General features: G+C 48.3%; 1 protein-coding gene across 2 annotated transcripts; it reads left to right on the top strand.

The window, feature by feature from the left end:
• The first annotated feature begins 277 nt into the window (after positions 1-277).
• On the top strand, positions 278-18,848 carry TLE5 (TLE family member 5, transcriptional modulator). 2 transcript variants are annotated; one of them, XM_060232730.1, is made up of 7 exons: positions 278-377; positions 3,021-3,118; positions 5,917-5,980; positions 9,023-9,067; positions 10,618-10,680; positions 11,837-11,911; positions 16,841-18,848. In XM_060232730.1, exons 1-7 carry the CDS (start codon positions 351-353, stop codon positions 17,057-17,059), a joined length of 591 nt encoding a protein of 196 aa, XP_060088713.1. In that variant the 5' UTR covers positions 278-350; the 3' UTR covers positions 17,060-18,848. The 2 variants fall into 2 exon arrangements, with proteins under 2 accessions (XP_060088713.1, XP_060088712.1); XM_060232729.1 differs by having other exon boundaries at positions 16,838-18,848.
• Positions 18,849-20,243: the final 1,395 nt, after the last annotated feature.

The raw sequence follows: 20,243 nt of genomic DNA, 5'->3' as shown, positions 1-20,243 counted from the left end.
CCCGCAGCCGCCATTAAACAATAGGGGAAGCAGCAACAGCCTCCGCCGCCATCCGCCGCCTGGGCCAGCTCGCCGCGCCGAGAGCCTCCACCCGGAGCAAGGGAGCCAGCCCGCCCTCCCGCGGGACAGGGAGCGAGCGAGCGAGGGAGCGGCGGCCGCGAGGCAGCCTTTGCAGCCAGGCTTCCGAGAGGGAGGCCGCGCTTCCCGGCGGAGGAGGCGTCCAGCAGCGAGCGGGGCCTTGCCAGGGCTCGGGCTCTCGGGCGGCGGGGCTGGGCCGAGGCGGGGCGGGCGGCGGAGCCACAAAGGCGGCCGGAGCCGCAGGACGGAGCCGCCGGGCGAGGCAGCCTGCCATGATGTTTCCTCAAAGCAGGCACTCGGTAGGGCCGGGCGGGCGGGCGGGGAGTCCAGGGCGGCCCAGGGGTCAGCAGGTGCAAGGGGGGGGGGAGCCAGGAGGGAAGGGTGCAAAAAGAGCAGCGGGGGGGGGGGGGGCTGCTGTGCAAGGCGGGGGGAGCGGGAGGAGACCTGCCTTTGGAGTGGGGGGAGGGAGTGCGAGACTGACGTGGAAGTGGGAGGTTGAGGTGCAGCCGGAGGGGACCCCGCTGGAACGGGGGTGGCGGCGAGGATTTGGCTTGGTGGAGTTGGGGGGTGCAGTAGGAACGGGGGGGGGGTGTCCCCAGATAAGCAAGCGAGGGAAAATGGGGGTATAGGAGTGGCATGGGGGAGGGGGGGAGGAAAGGAGGAAATGGTGGCGCACCCTGGAAGGGATTGGTGATGGCATGGCGGAGAAAGAGGGTTTGCAACGAAGGAGGAACTTGGGATTTCGCGGGGGGTGGGGGGGTGGGGCAGAGTGAACTTGAGGATTGTTTTGGGTGGCTGTGGGGTTAAAGAGCCCCAAAGGAAAGGTGGATCCGGGACACCCACGATAAGTGGTGCCAGGCAGGTGGGGGGGCAGTTGAAATTCCCCCCGGGTGCATTAAGACTATCCGTGGCTTTGGGCGAGAAGGAGCGGTAAAGCTCTTCTGAACCCCCCTCTCCTGAGTGATTAAAGCCTTCGGTAGCATCACACACACACACACCCCAGCATTTCCACAGCTCTTGCACTGCTCAGAGCACCGTGCAGACCTTCCTTTTTGTAAGCCTTAAAAGCAACCCCGCAAGGTAGGCCAACGCTGTTACCACCCCTTCCCCCCCCATATTCCAAGTGGAGACAGCTGAGTGTGTGAAAGACTAGCTAGTTGAAGGCCCCCAGAGGGATAGCTGGCTGAGATAAGGCGAAAGGGTGGGAGGGAGTGCCTTGCTTCTTAACCACTCGGCTGTGGTTATGAAAGTTTTCCTGGGTTTTTATTCCTTCAGGGTGAAATTAGGGGCAGGTGTTTGGGGGACGGTATTATACATTTCAGAGTTTTGCACACGCAAAACTTCATGTAGAAATATAGCAAGGCAGGGAAGAAGTTCCATCCTCCCCTTTGCCCTGAAAAGCTGGCTTGCTACATGAAGGGCAGTTGCCTCTGTGCCCACAATTAGGGTGTAATACCCTCAATGGTCCTTCACTTGCAAGCTGAAGTGACTGTCTGGTTGGTTCAGAAGATCATTTTGTAGTACAATACCTCATACTTATTTCTGCTTGATGGCTTAAGGGCTATCTACTCAAAACAAAAGAAGTTTAGTAAGAAACTATGACCGTTTTCGCACATAGCTTACCTCGCAGTCACAATCCTGTTCCCTCCGTCTGTTGGATTTCCCACCATCTGCGCCGGAGTTACAGGAAGTGCTGCGGCTTTTGCGTAGCAAACGTAAACTGGGTTTTTCCATCATGCAAGTGGCCAGTATTTTTGCTATGGGAAATATTCACTGATTTTCTCTGTCCCTGACCTGTGACTTAGAATTCCCAGAAAGACTCAGCTGGCACCTGTTGACTGGTGCCATCACTGCTGAGAAGCAAGGCATTTTCCCCCATCTTCTTCCTCTCTCACTTAAGTCTGCATGGTATTGCATGAGGGCCTCAAATGGTGTGGATCCCACAGGTAGCACCTCACAGGTAACACACCTTTGAACACACCTCCCTGGCTGCTTGTTCAAAGTCGAAATTAAGGCTCTGGATGATCGGAATGGGCCTCCCCAATTTTTGAACCTGGTCGGTAGTTTTGAGTGTGTGAAGGTGACTTCTACTGGTCAGGCCCTTGGTCTCCCAAGCTCAGTATTGCCTCCTTTGAATAGCAGATACTCTTTCTTTCCCATCACCAGCTACCTCATCCTTTTAGCTGAAGATGCTGAGATGGGGATGGGGACTCTGGTCAAGGGAAAGGGCGGGGGGTGTTAACCCTTCTTCTCCCCTGTTGCTGTTTTCCTTACCTCAGATGGACAGGCTACAAGGAGAGGGGATCTTAATTCCCCCAATTAAGAAGAGCAGAAGGATTAAAGAAGCTGTCCTTTGTATTGCAGCCCTGACCCAAGGCCCTCGCCCTGATATTTACCAATAAAACAGCCACCTACCCGTGGATCTCCCAGTAGTTTGGTCCCAAGGCCTGATATCTGTTGGAGGCAGTAGAAGCCTGAGATTGCAGAAGAGACTGTCTCACTTTTTTTCAATCTTCAGGGAAAGGGGTGCTGTTTTTGCATCTCTCCCAAATGTAAAAAAAAAATAACATTCCACCATGCTAGATTTCTGCTTGCAGGCAATTTTGTCACACAGTTGAATGGTCATCTGCCACCCACGCTTGGCGGTGGCTCACTTCATTTTGCTACCTCTTTTTTGGCATGGATCTGTCTCAAAGGCCACATATTGGAGAGAGTTTCTCTCCCCCCCCCCCCCGTATTTTTTTATTTTCTTTTTTGCTGTCTTTGATGATGATTTCCCCTCTCAGCTTCTAACTTGCCTTTAATTTTGGCAGGCTGCTTCACAAGCCTCCATGAGGACTAGTTTTGTTGACTAGCAATAAAAGAAAGTTTTGTCAGAATTTGCCACTGTTTTATAGCAGTACCTAAAACATATTCCCAACCCATCCCCAATTCTGTCCCAGGGTTCCTCTCATCTGCCTCAGCAGTTGAAATTCACAACATCAGATTCCTGCGACCGGATTAAAGATGAATTCCAGCTGCTCCAGGCGCAGTACCACAGGCAAGTTTTCTGTTGACTCACACCCCTGCCCTCCAGTCACCGAGGCCTGCTTTCTGCCCTCTCTGTTAGAAAGTAATGGCATGCTTCGCCCTCAAAGCCAAAAAAGGGCCTCATTTGCGAGTGTCAGAAGAAGGGTGCCCTCTGTGTTTCTGTGTGAGCATCTGTTCTTGGTTGGGGAAGGGGAGGCATTGTATAGAGGCACAGTGGCTGGTAATTCTGCACCTCTGCATGCAGAAGGATTAGTCTGGTTTATTTTACATAGATGGGACAGAATCACTGCCATCCAATCTTGAAAGGAAAGGCATAATGCCGGAGCAGAAAATCATGCAGAGGTGAAGAGGATGCCCTCCTCTGTGGGGGGGGGCAGCTGGGATTCTAGGAACCTTTCATTTATTTCCTGAGCCATTTTTACAGGGTGCTAGCACGTTCTGACATGCATTGTGAAAAGTTCAGGATTACAGAACTTTTTTGTAGAACAAAGCAAGAGAAGCTGCACCTTTAAGACCAACAAAGTTTTATTCAGAATGTAAGCTTTCGTGTGCTAGAAGCACACATCATCAGACAAAAAGTATGGAATAGCAAGCAGTCCTAATTCTGATTTGCCGTTAGAAAAAAAGAATTTAGTGTATTTAATGCTTTCTTAAAATATAGTGTATTTAATGTATTCTTTTCTCTAATGGCAAACTAGAATTATGTTTATATGTGTGTTATATGTTTAAATCAAACCTCTGAGAAACCTATGCCCTCATTTTAACCTGGAGCTTTTTTTTTCTTTTACATTTTATTTCAATAGAAAAACATACAACCAAACTATAAAACATAATAGCCAAGAATACCATCAACACTGTTACAAACCCTATGTTTACAAAAAAACAAAAAAAGCCATATTTTTTAACCCAGGGCTAACATTACATCAGACTCTCATTTTTTGCACTTCACACCCAGGATACTTAATGGATTTAGTACATGGACATCCATCTGTTCTTCCAATTGTTCTTGTTTTAGCCCAATTAACATAAACTAAGAAAAACCAGATTGCAGCTTGTGACTCTTTTAATCTGCTAAAAACATTTCCATGACTCTGCATACTAACTCACTGCCCGCTTTCTCTATATTTAGGACTGCTTGTGCCATTTCATACTTTTGTCCGATGAAGTGTGCTTCTAGCACACGAAAGCTTACATTCTGAATAAAACTTTGTTGGTCTTAAAGGTGCAACTTAACTCTTGCTTTGTTCTACTGCTTCAGACCAACACGGCTGCCAACCTGGATCTATCAAAATAAAAAAATTTTGTCGCAATATTCCCCCCTCCCCAATTTCTGTGGCTCAGGTCTGACCCTTCCCTCATTTGTTTTCCACTGCTGCTTTCCTCTACAAAAGTAACTTGCCTTGTGCTTCTGGAAATTAAGCTTTTCTAGTGCTGGTTTGGTGGTATGATGACAGGAAATGTTCACAAACATTGGTTGCATAAGGAACAAAGTTGTCAGAACCGTTTTGCAGTTTGGCTCTCAGGAGGGAAGGGCAAAACTAGCTGTGATTTGAAATATTTTATTCTATTTATTTTGCAGGCTTGTAAGGGCTTGTGGGGGGGAGGATTTAGGAAGAGGCGCCTTTCCCTGTGAAGGAGCTCTGGAAAATGTACTCTCTCACTTATAATCTTGGACTCATGCACAGTCTGTGTGTTTTACTCAAAGAGCATTGTGATCTTGCCCCACATAAAGTAAATGAGAAAATGAAGCAGTGCGCATCTAAGGTACTGAGATCCTAGATGAATCCAACTTTCAGATTCTTGTCTCCATCTCTGTTGTGTCCCTGTGCTGTGATTGGAGGCAGAGGAAAAATTTTTGCTGATTTGGATATCCCCCCCAAAAAACTTTTTTTCCTGTGGGAGACCTCTGATTGCCCCTCATGCTGTTGCAGGGAGGGGAGAGATCCTCTGCCGCAGCCCAGAGTAGCATTTCTGGGTATGCAGGGAAAGGTGGAGAAGCATCATTGGATATTTTGGTGAGCCAGTTTGGTGTGGTGGTTAAGTGTGCAGACTCTTATCTGGGAGAAACGGGTTTGATTCCCCACTCTTCCACTTGCTGCTGCTGGAATGGCTGTGGGTCAGCCATAGCTCTTGCAGAGTTGTCCTTGAAAGAGCAGCTTCTGGGAGAGCTCTCTCAGCCCCACCCACCTCACAGGGTGTCTGTTGTGGGGGAGGAAGGGAAAGGAGATTGTAAGCTACTCTGAGATTCAGAGGCAAGGGCAGGATATAAATCCAATATCATTTCTATTTTGCATGGAATCCACTGTTTAATATTTCTAACTTTTTAAAACACTTGAAAAACTGAGTTGAAGTTACATGGATCCCAGTTAGTGTTGCCAACCTCCAGGTGGGGGGGGTGGAGATCTCCCAGAATTGCAACTATCTCCATAAACTGGTTATTTATTTGCAATATTTATTCCACTTCTCCTGGAGAAAATGGCTGCTTTGGAAGATGGACTGCATGGCCTTATGTCCTACTGAATAAATCGTGAATAAATAAAATAAAATACTGAGATCCCTCCCCTCCCAGGCTCCACCCCTGAAAATCTCCAGGTGTTTCTGAACCCAGAGTTGGCAGTCCTAACCCAATACTAGATTCAGTATAAGTAATGATCTTTAATAGCATGGAGATACTAATGACAGTCTTGGGGAGTGAAATTTCAAAATGTGAATTTGTGGAAATCTGTTAAATTCTCCTATCAGTTCAGCCAGTTACCTCCCCCTCTGTTCTTCCCTTTTGGGGTGCATGTCTTGTTCTACTCTCCACAGCCTGAAGTTGGAATGCGATAAGCTTGCAAGTGAGAAATCGGAGATGCAACGCCATTATGTCATGGTAAGATTTTTATTCCCCCACCCTCGCGCGTGCTGCTTGGTTGACAGGCCCTGGCAGTGACAGGTACAGCTCTTAAGCCCCCATACTGACACTGGGGTCACTGCAGACCCCATTTCCCATATAGTTACGTTCTGTACTGAAAATTGTACTTAATATAATTTCTTGATATTCTGTGCTAAATTGGGGCTCTTGATTGGTGTAATGTTTGTGTCATTGTTTGCTCTTAAAAGTACCCACAACTCTGATCTTTCTTTGCCCTCCAATGCCAACTGAGTAAAGTGCAGAGTTGCCACCCTCCAAGGTATTACAGGTCATCTCTGGGATCAGTTTGCCTGGAGAAAATGGCTGCTTTGGAGGACGGGCTCTGTGGCATTGTACCCTGCTGAAGTCCCTCCCCTCCTCAGGCTGCACCCCCAAAGTCTCCAGGTATTTCTGCACTCAGAGCTGGCAACCTAGTCTCGTAGGTATGTCCGTTTAAAAAATAAATTGAGGTGGTGGGAAGGGGGGCTCCTTCAGAGGTTAGTGAGCATGAGAATGCTCTTGGAGGCTTGGTTGCCCTTCCCTCTACAAACCTGTAAAGTGCACCTAGTTGGATAAATGGAGGTTGTGGGAAGGGGGGCTCTGTAAAGCATGCTATTTCTATGTATCTAATGGACAGGCCAGATATAAAGCAGAATACCACCATGGCCTATTCCGCTCCCCTTTGTAACAAAAGGGTGCATAATAAATCCATCTGGACCCAGGATGTTTTGGTTAACCTTGCAGTAACTGTGTAGAGTGCCTTTCCCCCAGATTCACACAGCCAGGTCTTACTGGCTCTCAGAGAAAGTGTGAGAAAGGGAGATGTTTTTATTAGCTTACATTCCTTAGCCATAAAAGAGATACTAGCTAGTAGTCTTTGAACCCATGACTCAAATCGCATCTGTATGCCATCCTTTTGAAGTTTTCCTATAAGTAACTATTCAATGTTGTGTACGTCTTTACTTCCAAGGATTCCGTCCTTGACTAAGCTTTGGAGTTTTACAATGAAGCAAACTTTTGATTAAAAGAACAAAAGCTTGATTATTGGGAAATATCGATGCTTGACAGGCTCCTTCAGAGGTTAGTGAGCATGAGAATGCTCTTGGAGGCTTGGTTGCCCTTCCCTCTACAAACCTATAAAATGCACCTAGTTGGCTGCCTCTCCCCTTGACTATATTATGCAGATGTCTGGGTGATCTGCATGATTTATGTGGCTGCCTCTGAAAGGGCTGCTGGATGGTTAACTGTAGGCCAGATAAAGGGGGTCCGGTCTTGTTCTCCTGCTGCAACTGCTGCTGCCTGGGTTCCTTTACAGCTTATGAGATGCAGTTTTACAATCTTTCTTTTTAAAGAATCCTCCTGTCAAGGAGTCATCAATGCCAATGAGAAAAATGTCCAAAACCCCAGCAAGACAAGCGAGGCTGTGCCTTCACTGAAGCAAGGAGATAAGAGGGAGGCGATGACTGTTGTCTATCTCCTGGGAAACTGTTTGCATTTCAAACACACACACACAGTTCCACAGGAGCGTGGGAGGCGGGGGGCGGGGGGGGGGGAGAGAGATGCAGAATGCGGCTCTGGGAGATACAAAATTCAGCTTCCCCTAAGAGGCCTTGATATTTATTCATTTTAAGGCCACGTTTCTAGTCCTCATGTCTTAGAAGAGGCTTAGACAAGGGTTGCCAGCTCTGAGTGCAGAAATACCTGGAGACTTTGGGGGTGGAGCCTGGGGAGGGGAGGGACTTCAGCAGGGTACAGTGGCTTAAAAGCAAGAATGCTTGGATCTCAGATAGCAGAACAGATGGTGAAGCTTTGTCTCACCGGTGGCTACCAGAAATAATGAGTTGTTAGCTTCACATCCTCTTTTTCAGCTGGACAACCAACTTGCCAAAATTAGCACATGGCAGTTAGAAATACAAAAATCTCAGTAGGGAGGAAGATTTTCAGTTGGACAGATTGCAGAATCAAGTTTTTTTGGGTGCAGAATTTCAACTTGTAATGCAGATATTTGTTACGGAACAGGAAGATGATTGTCTTATCTATCTGAAAGGTTATTACTTAAAGGAGGGCAGGGAACTGTTCCTGTTGGTAGCTGAAAGGTACCTGCTGAATATTGGGATTTTTTTGTTTTTACACTAACAGCAGTGAAATCAGCTGCCAATGGAGTTGGTGAGTCCCCCCTCCCAACTGGCAGTCTTCAGAGCAGCGGCTGGACAAATGCCTGTCAGGGATGCTTTAGGCTGATCCTGTATGGAGCAGGAGGTTGGACTAGATGACCTCTGTGGCACCATCCAATTTTATTATTCAGTTCTGTGTATGTCAATGTGCTTGATACACAGTGGAGATTTCCAGGTGTTAATGTGATGTATATTCAAGGCCTTCTACCTGGAAGTCCCAGACTGAACTGGCTATCCTGACTGATGTTGGGGTGCACCCAAAACAAGCTGGGGGGGGGGTTAACTTCCAGGCTCTTTAGAGCTCTCAGCTTAGTTGAGGGAAGAGGGCCTGCCCAAATATCCACGTTGCCATACATGCTTCTCTGCAGCTCACAATCGGGGGGGGGGGGGGCAGTGCGCTGGATTTGGTGTTAGGGCAGCCACTGTTCGTATAGGCAGCCTGCAGATGTAGAGGAAATTGGTGTGAGTAGGCCATGGAAATAAATAGCCGAGAGCTGCCACAGCGTCTCTTGTTCTCATGTGATCAAACAGATGATCAGCAGTTGCTGGTAAAGGAAAAGGCCCGCCGTATGAGCCTGGTATGAGCTTTGGTCTTTACGCTGTGGTGGCCAGTACCTGGGTGACTTTTGAGAAGGGATTAGACAGAAGGAGCCCCTCCGTACAGGGGCAGTCTATCAGATGCCAAGGGTGGTTGCTTTTTGCTCTGTTCTTGTGCTTTGCCAAGGCTTATCTTTTCCGGAAACAAGTTACTGGGGCTAGAGGAATTGTCAGTCTGATCCAGCAATGCAGTTCTTACCTTCTCTTCTCTTCTCTTCCCCCACTTCAAATTCTACCCCTCCCCTTCCAGTATTATGAGATGTCCTATGGACTCAATATCGAAATGCACAAACAGGTAAGATCTGGCTTATGTTTCTTTTTTTATAATCTGGGTGGTTTACTCTCTTTAAAAGTTCTCATGCCACTTCTGTCTCTTGGTTGTTTTTTTTTCAGTTATGCCCACATAAAAGTGTTGTCTAGTCAGTGTGAGAGTTGGCAGTCAGTATAGGAGACCTTATCCTACCACTGCCAAGGACTGAAGGGGTGGTAGAGCAGTGTTCATATTTTATAAAGGAAGGATGATTGTGAAAAGGAGATGGTGTGAGAAACTGGCTTGTGGTTTAGCAGCGGCTCAAAGTATATAAAGGACTGTCTTAAGAAGTGAACAGAGTTTGTGTCCGGGGCACCTTTAAGACCAACAAAGTTTAATTCTGGATATAAGCTTTCATGTGTATCTGAAGAAGTGTGCATGCACACAAAATGTTTATCCCTAGAATGAAAATGTGTTGGTTTTAAAGGTGCCCCTGGATTAAAACTTTGTTCTGTTGTTTTAGACAAATATGTCTACCCACCTGGATCTCATTTAAGAGAGAGTAATTTAAGGGGAGGGGGTGCTTGGGACTCCAAGAATAATGTTTTGCTCTTTAATTTAAACATTGGGGGGGGGGGTCAGGTAGCAGTTGCAACAAGAAAGGCACTCTGCAGATGCTCAGGAGTCCCTTAAGTATTTCTTAGCAGTTTCTTTCCACAAGTTGTACACCAGCCACCGTGGTGTCCCTTCTCCTAGCCTTTCCCCATATTGTATATAGGGGTGGGACTGAGGCTGAACGTTGGACCTGACTGGAGCACACCATGCCTGTTCATAACAAGAAAGATTTTAACTGGAGAGCCAGTTTGGTGTAGTGGTTAAGTGTGCGGACTCTTATCTGGGAGAACCGAGGTTGATTCCCCACTCCTCCACTTGCACCTGCTAGCATGGCCTTGGGTCAGCCATAGCTCTGGCAGAGGTTGTCCTTGAAAGGGCAGCTGCTGTGAGAGCCCTCTCCAGCCCCACCCACCTCACAGGGTGTTTGTTGTGGGGGAGGAAGGTAAAGGAGATTGTGAGCCGCTCTGAGACTCTTTGGAGTGGAGGGCGGGATATAAATCCAATATCTTCTTCTAACTGGGCGGCTTCCCAAGATTCGTTGCATGCCCGTTTCTTTCTCTCTTTGTGGGGCTCAAAAAGCGAAACTTGAAGACATATAGAACTTTAAAGGTTTTTAGAACTTTACTAAATACCAGCAGTTTTTAAAATTTGATGGTGAAAGTGTTGTTTAAATTTTATTCTACCTTGGTAGAATTCAAATATTAGAGATTTATAACAAATTTTCTGGCTCCTTTCTACCTTTCTACTTCCTTCGGCTGAATAAACTCCCCCAAATACATAATCAGAAATGTTAAAAATATTCCTATTAGAAAAAGATGGATATTTTTCTTCAGGTGTCTTGAGACATACATATCCAGTTAGGCGAGCCTCCCTGTGAAATGTGATTGGCCCTCTTTCTTCCCACCCCCATCCCACATTCTGGGTTTTCTCATAGAGTTGAGCGGGCATCCTTGTAGATTTTATGTACTTTTGTCTTCCAGGCTGAAATTGTCAAGCGGTTAAATGGTATTTGTGCCCAGGTGTTGCCGTACCTTTCGCAAGAGGTAATCTCAGTATGAGGGAGGCATTGGGGATGGTCCCTTAGCCAAACTGGCAAATGTAATGGCAGTCGGGTTTTCCCATTTGAACCAAGGTTGAGTCCAGCAGGCACCCTTAATTTTGGGTGTAAGCTTTTGTGTGCAGGTGCACGCTTGTTCACTTTGTTCTCTTGCTTCAGACCAACACGACGACCCACATGCATCTGGTTTTCCTCTTTGACCTTTGCACATCCAGTTGTATTGCTCTTGTTTAACGCAAAAATTCCATTTGTCTCAACAATCCCCCCTCCCCCCCCATTTATTTTATTTATCTTATTTAAAGCATCCATTAGCTGCTTTTCTTCCTTTATCGAGTTCGGTACAAGGTGCTGGTCATTACCTTTAAAGCCCTATATGGCCTAGGACCTGCCTACCTGAGGGACCGTCTCTCCCCACATGTTCCCCAGAGAGTACTGAGATCAGGAACTCAAAACCTCCTCGTTGTCCCCGGGCCAAAGGAAGCCCGTTTGAAATCTACTAGGGATAGGGCCTTCTCCGTAATTTTATTTATTTATTTATTCTATAACTTATATCCCGCCTTTCCCACAAAATGGCTCAGGGCGGCTCCTTCCTGGTGGAACCAGCTGCCGGAAGAGGGAAGGGCCCTGCGGGATCTCGCTCAATTCCGCAGGGCCTGTAAGACAGTCCTCTTCCGGCTGGCTTACAACTAACCGGCGCTTGAAACTTGAAACTGAGTGTAGTTTTTATAAGATTGCTGTATGTTTTTAATGTTTTAACTGTATAAACTGTGTGAAGTGTTTAAATTTTTATATTCTTATGTTAGATTTTATATGCTGTAAGCCGCCCTGAGCCACCTGGTGGGAAGGGCGGGATATAAATTATAAATAAACTAAACTAAACTAAACTTAATAAAGCAAAAGGCAGTTTACCATGTACGTAGAATAAATGGAGTGCATTAAAATACATAAAAACAAAATTTATAATTTTGACTGCCTTCAGCTGTCCCCTAAAGATCACAAGGGGGGGGCAGGTGCACCTTCCTGGAGAGGTTGTTCCATAGCACTGAAACAGGCCTCTGTCATGCCCCCCCCCAAACTCTTAGGGCCAGAACCTTTTTTCTGCCTCGTATGTGACATGCATCTGTTTTCCCCTCTCCCTCCAGCATCAGCAGCAGGTCCTTGGCGCCATCGAGCGAGCAAAGCAGGTGACGGCACCAGAGCTGAACTCCATCATCCGGGTTCGTGGCGCTCCTTACGGGATCTGGGTCATGTCAGAGGGTGGGGAAAGGGAGTCCCCGTGGTGGTGGTGGTGGTCTGTCATCGCTGTGTCTAAGCAGGCCGAGGTCACCATGGCTCTCAAACTGTGTTGTGGTCCTGCTTTTCTAAGACTTATTGGATGAGATGTCTTTTTTCACATTCGGGGCCTTGCTTTGAACTTCGAAGGATCTCTGTTTTTTTCCTCCATGCGCGTCTTGTCACTCAGCTCAGTAATCACATGAAGCACATAAATAGTTACCGTATTTTCCGCACCATAAGACGCACTTCCCCCCCCCCAAAAAAAAGTGGGGGGGAAGTGTGTGCGTCTTATGGAGCGAAGGTACCGGTACCTACCTTCCTGGGGGGGGGGTGCGATCCGCTGCCTCCGCCTCTGATCCCGGCGCTTCCCCCGCGCCTGCCTGCCTGGCTTCAGCTCTGATGCTTACAGCAAGCGCCGGGATCGGAGGGCAGAGGGAGCGATTCTGGCGCTTGCTGTAAGCGTCAGAGCTGGAGCCAGGCAGGCAGGCATGGAGGAAGCGCCTGGATCGGAGGCAGCGGGTCGCCCCCCAGGAGGAAGGTACGTCCTATCATCCGGAGCGCCTTATGGTGCGAAAAATACGGTATTAATTTGTGAAACCAGGGTTTTGTCTTGCAGAAGATTATCCAAATGCCAGCAGGTTACCTTGATAGAAGCTAATTGAAAAAAGAGCTTGAAGGCAGAACCAGGTCAGCCCAAGAGCTGAGGCCACCCAGGCAGCCCCCTGGGAGAAATATAAAGAAAGCACCTTTAAGATCAACAAGTGCTGATGTTTTAAGGGTTTTTTTTTAAAAAATCTTTAATTGTGTTTGTCATGTCATTTATAAAGTTTATATCTCTGCTACCTAATCTTAATTAGGAACACACATGGCTTGGCCCAACAAGGTCTCATTTATGTCAGATTTGGCCCTCATAACAAATGAGTTTGACACCCCTGATCTAATCCAACCCCCTGCTCCATGCAGGATGAGCCTAAAGCATCTCTGACAAATAATCAACCAGCTGCGTTTTGAAGACTGCCAATGAAGGGGAGCTCACCGCCTTCCTAAGGAAGCTGGTTCCACCTCTGAACTACTGACCATAAAAAAATTTTCCCTAATATCCAGCCAGTGCTTTTCTGCTTGTAATTTGAGCCCATCGCTTTGGGTCCTATCCTTGGCTGCCAAATGTAACAGCTCCTTGCCCTCCTCCAGATGACAGCCTTCCAAATACTTAAAGAGAGCCATCATGTCCCCCCTCAATCTCCTCTTCTCCAAACTGAACATTCCCAAGGCCCTTAGCCTTTCCTCATAGGGTTCATCCTCCTTCATTATCCTCGTTGCTCTCTTAGAATCATAGAGTTGGAAGGGACCTCCACGGTCATCTAATCCAGCCCCCCCTGCACAATGCAGGAAACTCGCAAATACCTCTTCTGCACCCACTCGATTTTGTCCACATCTTTTTTGAAGTGAGGCCTCCAGAGCTGCACACAGTATTCCAGCTGTGGCTGACCAAGGCAGTATACAGCGGAGCTATGACCTTTGATTTATTTATTTATTGATTGATTCTTCGTACTTATATCCCGCCCTCCCCGCCAAAGCAGGCTCAGGACGGCTAACAACAAATTATCAGACAGTAAAAACAGTAAGCAAAGAATAAATTAGTAATCCATTATCAATTAAATAATTAAAACAGTTAAAGTATTAAACAATTTTTGGTGCTAAAGTTGGTACAGTACGTTCAGCGATGTTGGGCATCTACATAGTTGGGCTGAAGGCCAGTCGAAATAGTTGTTTTGCAAGCCTTGCGGAACTGGGCAAGGTCCCGCAAGTCCCTTACTTCTTCTAGGAGTCGGTTCCAGCAGTGGGGGGGCCCGCAATTGAAAAGGCTCTTTCTCTGGTAGCCTTCAATCTCGCCTCCCTCGGCCCGGGGATTGACAATAGATTCTGTGATCCAGATCTAAGTACCCTCTGGGGAACATGTGGGGAAAGACGGTCCCTAAGGTAGACAGGTCCTCGGCCATATAGGGCTTTAAAGGTAATAACCAGCACCTTGTAGCAAATCTGGAATACTATTGGCAGCCAGTGGAGTTTCCACAGTCCTGGCTGTATGTGTTCCCATATAGAGATACCCAGTAACAGCCAGGCTGCCGCAATCTGCACCAGCTGCAGTTTCCATAGCCGGGACATGGGCAGCCCCATGTAGAGCGCATTGCAGTACTCTAGTCTCAAGGTGACCGTTGCATGAATCACAGTTGCTAAGTCACTGCGCTCCAGGAAGGGGACCAACTGTTGTGCCCGCCTCAGGTGGAAAAAGGCGGATTTCGCAGTGGCTGCTATCTGGGCCTCCATAGCCAGTGTGGGCTCCAGTAGCACCCCAAGCTTCTGACTTTGGACGCTTCAAAAGCTGGTAGGGGGATTTCCCTTCCCAGACCACCACGACTCAAACAAAGGACCTCTGTCTTCATTGGATTCAGCTTCAGATGACTCAGCCTGAGCCACCCTGCCACAGCTTGCAGTGCCAGACTAGATTTTCTGGGGCAGAGGTAGGCCATCCATCCATCAGCAGATAGAGCTGGGTGTCATCAGCGTACTGATGGGAACCCAGTCCAAATCTCCGGACAATCTGGGCAAGGGGGCGCATATAGATATTAAACAACATCGGGGAGAGCACCGCCCCTTAAGGCACCTCACAATTAAGCGGATGTCTCTGGGACGATTGTCTTCCGATCGCCACCCTTTGTCCCCGACCAAGGAGAAAAGAGGAGAGCCATTGCAAGGCCAACCCCTGAATCCCCACATCGGCGAGGTGATGAACCAGCAACTGATGGTCGACCGTGTTGAACGCCACCGACCGGTCCAACAGCATCAGCACTGCCGACCCGCCTCGGTCCAGATGTCGCTGAAGATCATCCACTAAGGCGACCAGCACTTTCTCCGTCCCATGGCCTGGGCGAAAGCTGGACTGGTGTGGGTCTAGGACGGAAGCATCCTCCAGAAAACTCTGTAACTGCAGCGCTACTGCCCTCTCAATGATTTTACCCAAAAAGGAAAAATTTGAGACCGGCTGATAGTGTGCCAGTTCGGCCGGGTCTAATGTTGGTTTTTTCAAGAGGGGATGGACTGTCGCCTTTTTGAGGGGCCTTGGAAAAAGCCCCTCAGAGAGGGATCTATTTACAATATCCTGCACAGGATATTGAAGCTCTATCCAGCGCGCTTTAATCAGCCAGGATGGGCAAGAGTCCAAATCACATGTTGTTGGGTGCACAGGATTCTGTCGACTTCCTCCAAGCTGAGTTATAAAACTGTCTAGAGCTGATCCGGAGAACAGCTGTCTAGAGCTGATCCACCTTGAGCTCACATACTGTTTCAATTGTGGCGGGGAAGGTCATGGCAGAGCGATGAGACTTTATCTGCGAAGAAAGTTGCAAAAGCCTCACAGCCAATATCCAATTCCCTATGATTTGGTCTGCCTTGCAGCAGAGTTGTAAGAGTCCGAATGATACTAAATAATTGAGCCGGGCGCGAATTCGCAGATGCAATCTTGGCCGCAAAGTCAGCTTTCTTTGAGGCTCTGACTGCCATCTCATATGCTCTCTATGTTCTGGTCGCTTCATCGTGAGTACGCCGCCACTGCCTCTCTAGCCGTCTGAGCCTCCGTTTCATCAACAGCAGATCCGTGTTGTACCATGGTGCCATCTTTGAGTGAGGGCGCCGGGGAGCAATCTCATCAATGGCCATGGTGAGCCGATTTTTCAGGACTCGACCATGTCATCAAGCGAATACGGTTCCAGAGTTCCCTCTGGAACCGTATTGGGTCCATCAGGTTCCACGGGCGAGCTAAAATACGCTCGTATTTTATGCTATAGCCCTTTTTGGAGAGCCAGTTTGGTGTAGTGGTTAAGTGTGCGGACTCTTATCTGGGAGAACCAGGTTTGATTCCCCATTCCTCCACTTGCACCTACTAGCATGGCCTTGGGTCAGCCATAGCTCTGGCAGAGGTTGTCCTTGAAAGGGCAGCTGCTGTGAGAGCCCTCTCCAGCCCCACCCACCTCACAGGGTGTCTGTTGTGGGGGAGGAAGGGAAAGGAGATTGTGAGCCGCTCTGAGATTCTTCGGAGTGGAGAGCGGGATATAAATCCAATATCATCATCTTCTTCTTCTTTAGATACAACCCAGGATTGAATTTGCCTTTTATTGCCACGGCATCACACTGACTGCTCATATTTAATCTACAGTCCACTAGTACCCCAAGATCTCTTTTGCACACACTACTTCCCAAAAGTGCATCCCCCCAGTCCAGTATTTTTGCTTCACATTTTTGTGACCCAGATGTAAGACTTTGCGCTTATCTTTGTTGAATTGCATCCTGTTCACAACCGCTCAATCCTCCAGATTATTCAGATCTTGTTGCATTTTAACTCTATCCTCCTGAGTGTTTGCTACTCCTCCCAATTTGATATCATCAGCAGCCCTGGTAATTCCTCGATGGTCTATTAGAATACTAACCAGAGCTGACCCTACTTAGCCTCTGAGATTTCAAGACAAGAGATCAACAGAAGTGGTTTGCCACGGCCTGCCTCTGCGTAGCAACCCTAGGACTTCCTTTGGGGTCTCCCAGCCAAATTCTAGCTAGGGCAGACCCTGCTTAGATTCTGAGATCAGGCTAGTTTGGGCTGTCCAGCCCAGTGCTGACCAGTGTTTCAAAAGAGGAGACAGTATCGTGGTTACCTCTCTCTGCCACTCCTCACATAATGGAGAGGATGTTTTCAAAATGTGCCATGGAAGTCATGCCCCTGAAGCTCTCAAGCTGCTGAGCCCTGCCTAGTGTGGCGTGTTCTGCTTGCTCACCCCACTCTTTGTTTTCCCTGTGTGTTTCTCGTTTCTCTACAGCAGCAGCTCCAGGCTCATCAGCTGTCCCAGCTCCAAGCTCTCGCCCTGCCCTTGACTCCACTGCCGGTAGGGCTGCAGCCCCCCTCTCTTCCCACCGTCAGCGCCAGCACTGGCCTCCTCTCTCTGTCTGCCCTGGGATCGCAAGCTCACCTGTCCAAGGAGGACAAGAACGGCCATGATGGGGATGCCCACCAAGATGACGATGGGGAGAAATCGGATTAGGCTGATGGGGGGTGGGGGGGAGGACTGGGATGGGGAGAATGATCCGGTAAGGGGAGGGGAGAATGGCAGCAGGGATTGGGGACGGGTTAGTTACAAACACTTGGAGAAGGTGGGGCGGTGGTGGCCGGCCAAGTGGCCACTCACATGGTCTGCTTTGCCCCACCCACCTCTGCAGCAATAACACTTTGGCCCCACCCCTTTCTTATTCCAGGCACTTAGCTGCAGCTGGCGATCCACCATAGGTCATTGGGGGTTGGGGTTAAGAAGGAGCTTAACTCCTCTCTTCCTGACCCTGTAAATTCCGTGTCTTAAATATGGGATCAAAACACTAATTTGTGGCAGGTGTATCTCCTGCTGCAGCTATTTGCCTGGCAGTTGATACTACCAGTGCCACTCTTCATGCCAGTTGGTATGCTGCGGTCTTGATAAAGGTTGGCGGGGGGTGGGGTGGGGTCAGCTCCAAGGTGCTGAGCTGGGTCCTGTTTGGAGAAAGCTGTGCTAAAAGTTTATAAGATCTCCAGGGCAGGGAGAGAGGGAAGAATCCTCTGAGTTTTTGCTTTATTCTGGACTCCTGGGAAGTTCAGAGAAGCTGCTTCCTACCTTGCAGGGAATCCAGTCCAACTGCAGAGGTGGTGCCAAGTTGGCGGCCTTCCCTCACCTGGCTGCCTGCAGAGAGCCCTCAGAGCTTCATGGCATTGTTGGGGTTTTCTGTCCCAGCAGTGCTGGGTGTGCTCGTGCAGGGTTCTTGCTTGGCTTGCCTGTTCCCCTCCACCTTGGATGGCTTGACTCAGGCACCCTAACCCCTGGTGGGTTCTGCAGAGGTTTTTCTTGGTGGTGGTTGCCGCACACTTCTGTGTGGCTTTGTGACCAGTTCATCAGAGGAGGCAGAAACCCCCCCTCACACGCCCTCTTGAATCTGCAGTGTGTGGGGGAAGTAATTCTGCCTCTCTGTCCCTGGACTGCCGGCAGAAGAGAGGTCGCTGATTGGTTCACTTGCTTGAAGCCCTGCTTATAGGGGTGGGGCCTAGCATGCACAAACAACTACTAGAAAATTGTGAGCAGGTGTCCACCCTAGAACTTACTTAGTCACTCATCTGGGAAGTGTGAATCCTACCCCTCTGCCCTGCTGCAGTGTTCATTGTAACTCCCAGAAAATCCCTTTCACCCCTTCGGCATACCCCCTACCTAGATTCCCTCCATCCCTCTCCCCACCACCACCAGCGCTGTTAGCTGATGAGCACCTTCCTCCTTCCGCATGTATCTTGTTTTAAGGTAGCACAGAAGCAAAATTTATATATATACATATATAAATATATTAGTTCTGTATTTCCCGCCCCCCCCCCCCCTTCTCATCATACTGTGTCATCTTCCCTACTGGTGAATCCTGAAAAAGTTGGAACCTTCTGATGGTTGACTCCCTTCTCAATATGTGAAGGATGGAGGCAGGGTGGGGTGAAGAAATTATTTGTAAGTGTTCTTCCCTCCCTCCCAGCCACCTGCCTCCTCCCATTGATGGTTTTATTTTTAAAGGATGCTGCAGCTTTCTCTTTACTGTACGCTAGCTTGACTTTTTCTGTTATGTTTTCACTTAACAAGAGAAATTTTAAGGGGAAAAAAAATCACGTTTGTATATATTCATTTTAGAGAGAGAAAGAGAGCTTGTTTGCTTCATGTGTTTATTAATCACTTGACCTATATTAAGAGGAACTGAGAGAAAATAATTCTGTATTGAGGATGTATTTAGCTGTGCCTTTCAAATAAATAAATCAGATGGTTGTTTAAACTGTGATACTTTTAGTGTGGGTTTTTTTCCCCTCTCTGAGTTGGGTGCCTGAGCAACCTTCATTGCTGAAATGGGAAGCAGATCCACCAGCTGTACTGGAGACACTGGAAATCTGATCCAAGTACCGTACTTTTACTTGCTGGGAGACTGTGGCTACTCACCAGAAGAGGGGAGGCCATTATTCAGCAAGATTCTCTGTTTTCAGAACGCAGTGCTGTGGCTCTCTGATTGCTGAATGGTCAAGAGAAACCTAACAGGCCAAATTGTCCCCTCAGCAGACCGTATCCCTGGGTCCAAGCAGCTCCCCCACTGTGGTGCCTGTCTAACCCCCCCTTTTTTCACAGTGGGGAGGGATTGGGGCAAAAATAAAAGTGCAGGGCATCTGGTATGACATTTTACGGAAGAGATGCAAAACCATGGGGGTTGAAGGTGTATTGGAAAGGGAGAAGGAATGTGGAATATAAAGCTAGGATCCAGGGTTTCCCACTGAAGCTGGGGGAAGGGGGAGATTCAGGACAGACAAAAGGAAGTACTTCTCAGGGCACACAGTTAAATTGTGGAACTCACTGCCACAGAATGCAGTCATGGCTACCAACTTGGAAGGTTTTAAAAGGGGAGTGGACAGATTAATGGAGGATGAGTGGCTATCAATGACTACTAATGATGGAGATCTAGTCCCTCCAGTACCAGAGGCAGGAGGAGGCCTTTTTGTATCAGTTGCTGGGGAGCACAGGCAGGGTGGGGCTGTCGCAGTCCTTCTCATGGCCTTCCGAGAGGCAGCTGATCAGTCATGGCGTGAACAGAAAGCTGGACTTGATGGGCCTTTGGTCTGATCCAGCAGGACTCTTCTGTGTTCTAAAGGGGGGTTTCAATACTAACTCTGGCTAAAATAGAATTAGGGATGATTGTAAAATGTGGAGCATTATAAAAGAATTAGGTTGAGTCTTGGCAGACTCTTGCTTTGTTTTTATGGGCTGTGCTGCAGAACCTGCCAGGAAATATGGCTCTTGTGGGTTGCTTGCGAGGTCAGAGCCCGTGGTGCAGCATGGCTGGGTAAAATGCACACCCAAGGGAAGCCTCCCAGGATAAGTTCCCAAACATAAATGCCTGAAGACAGGTCAATTTCCTAGGACAATCCTGTTGAGCCAGGTTTGGTGTAGTGGTTAAGTGTGCGGACTCTTATCTGGGCGAACCGGGTTTGATTCCCCACTCCTTCACTTGTACCTGCTGGAATGGCCTTGGGTCAGCCATAGCTCTGGCAGAGGTTGTCCTTGAAAGGGCAGCTGCTGTGAGAGCCCTCTCCAGCCCCACCCACCTCACAGGGTGTCTGTTGTGGGGGAGGAAGGTAAAGGAGATTGTGAGCCGCTCTGAGACTCTTCGGAGTGGAGGGCGGGATATAAA

Source organism: Heteronotia binoei, chromosome 2 (assembly GCF_032191835.1).
Source record: "Heteronotia binoei isolate CCM8104 ecotype False Entrance Well chromosome 2, APGP_CSIRO_Hbin_v1, whole genome shotgun sequence".
Taxonomy (NCBI): domain Eukaryota; kingdom Metazoa; phylum Chordata; class Lepidosauria; order Squamata; family Gekkonidae; genus Heteronotia; species Heteronotia binoei.
The sequence above is the reverse complement of the archived record's forward strand: the minus strand, read 5'-3'. Positions and strand labels throughout refer to the sequence as shown.

Excerpts from the sequence above, each read along its gene's own strand:
- TLE5 (XM_060232729.1), top strand. The coding sequence starts at position 351 with ATGATGTTTCCTCAAAGCAGGCACTCG. Across the intron at positions 5,981-9,022 it reads TGCAACGCCATTATGTCATG|TATTATGAGATGTCCTATGG; the intron begins GTAAGATTTTTA and ends CTCCCCTTCCAG. Across the intron at positions 10,681-11,836 it reads TGCCGTACCTTTCGCAAGAG|CATCAGCAGCAGGTCCTTGG; the intron begins GTAATCTCAGTA and ends CTCTCCCTCCAG.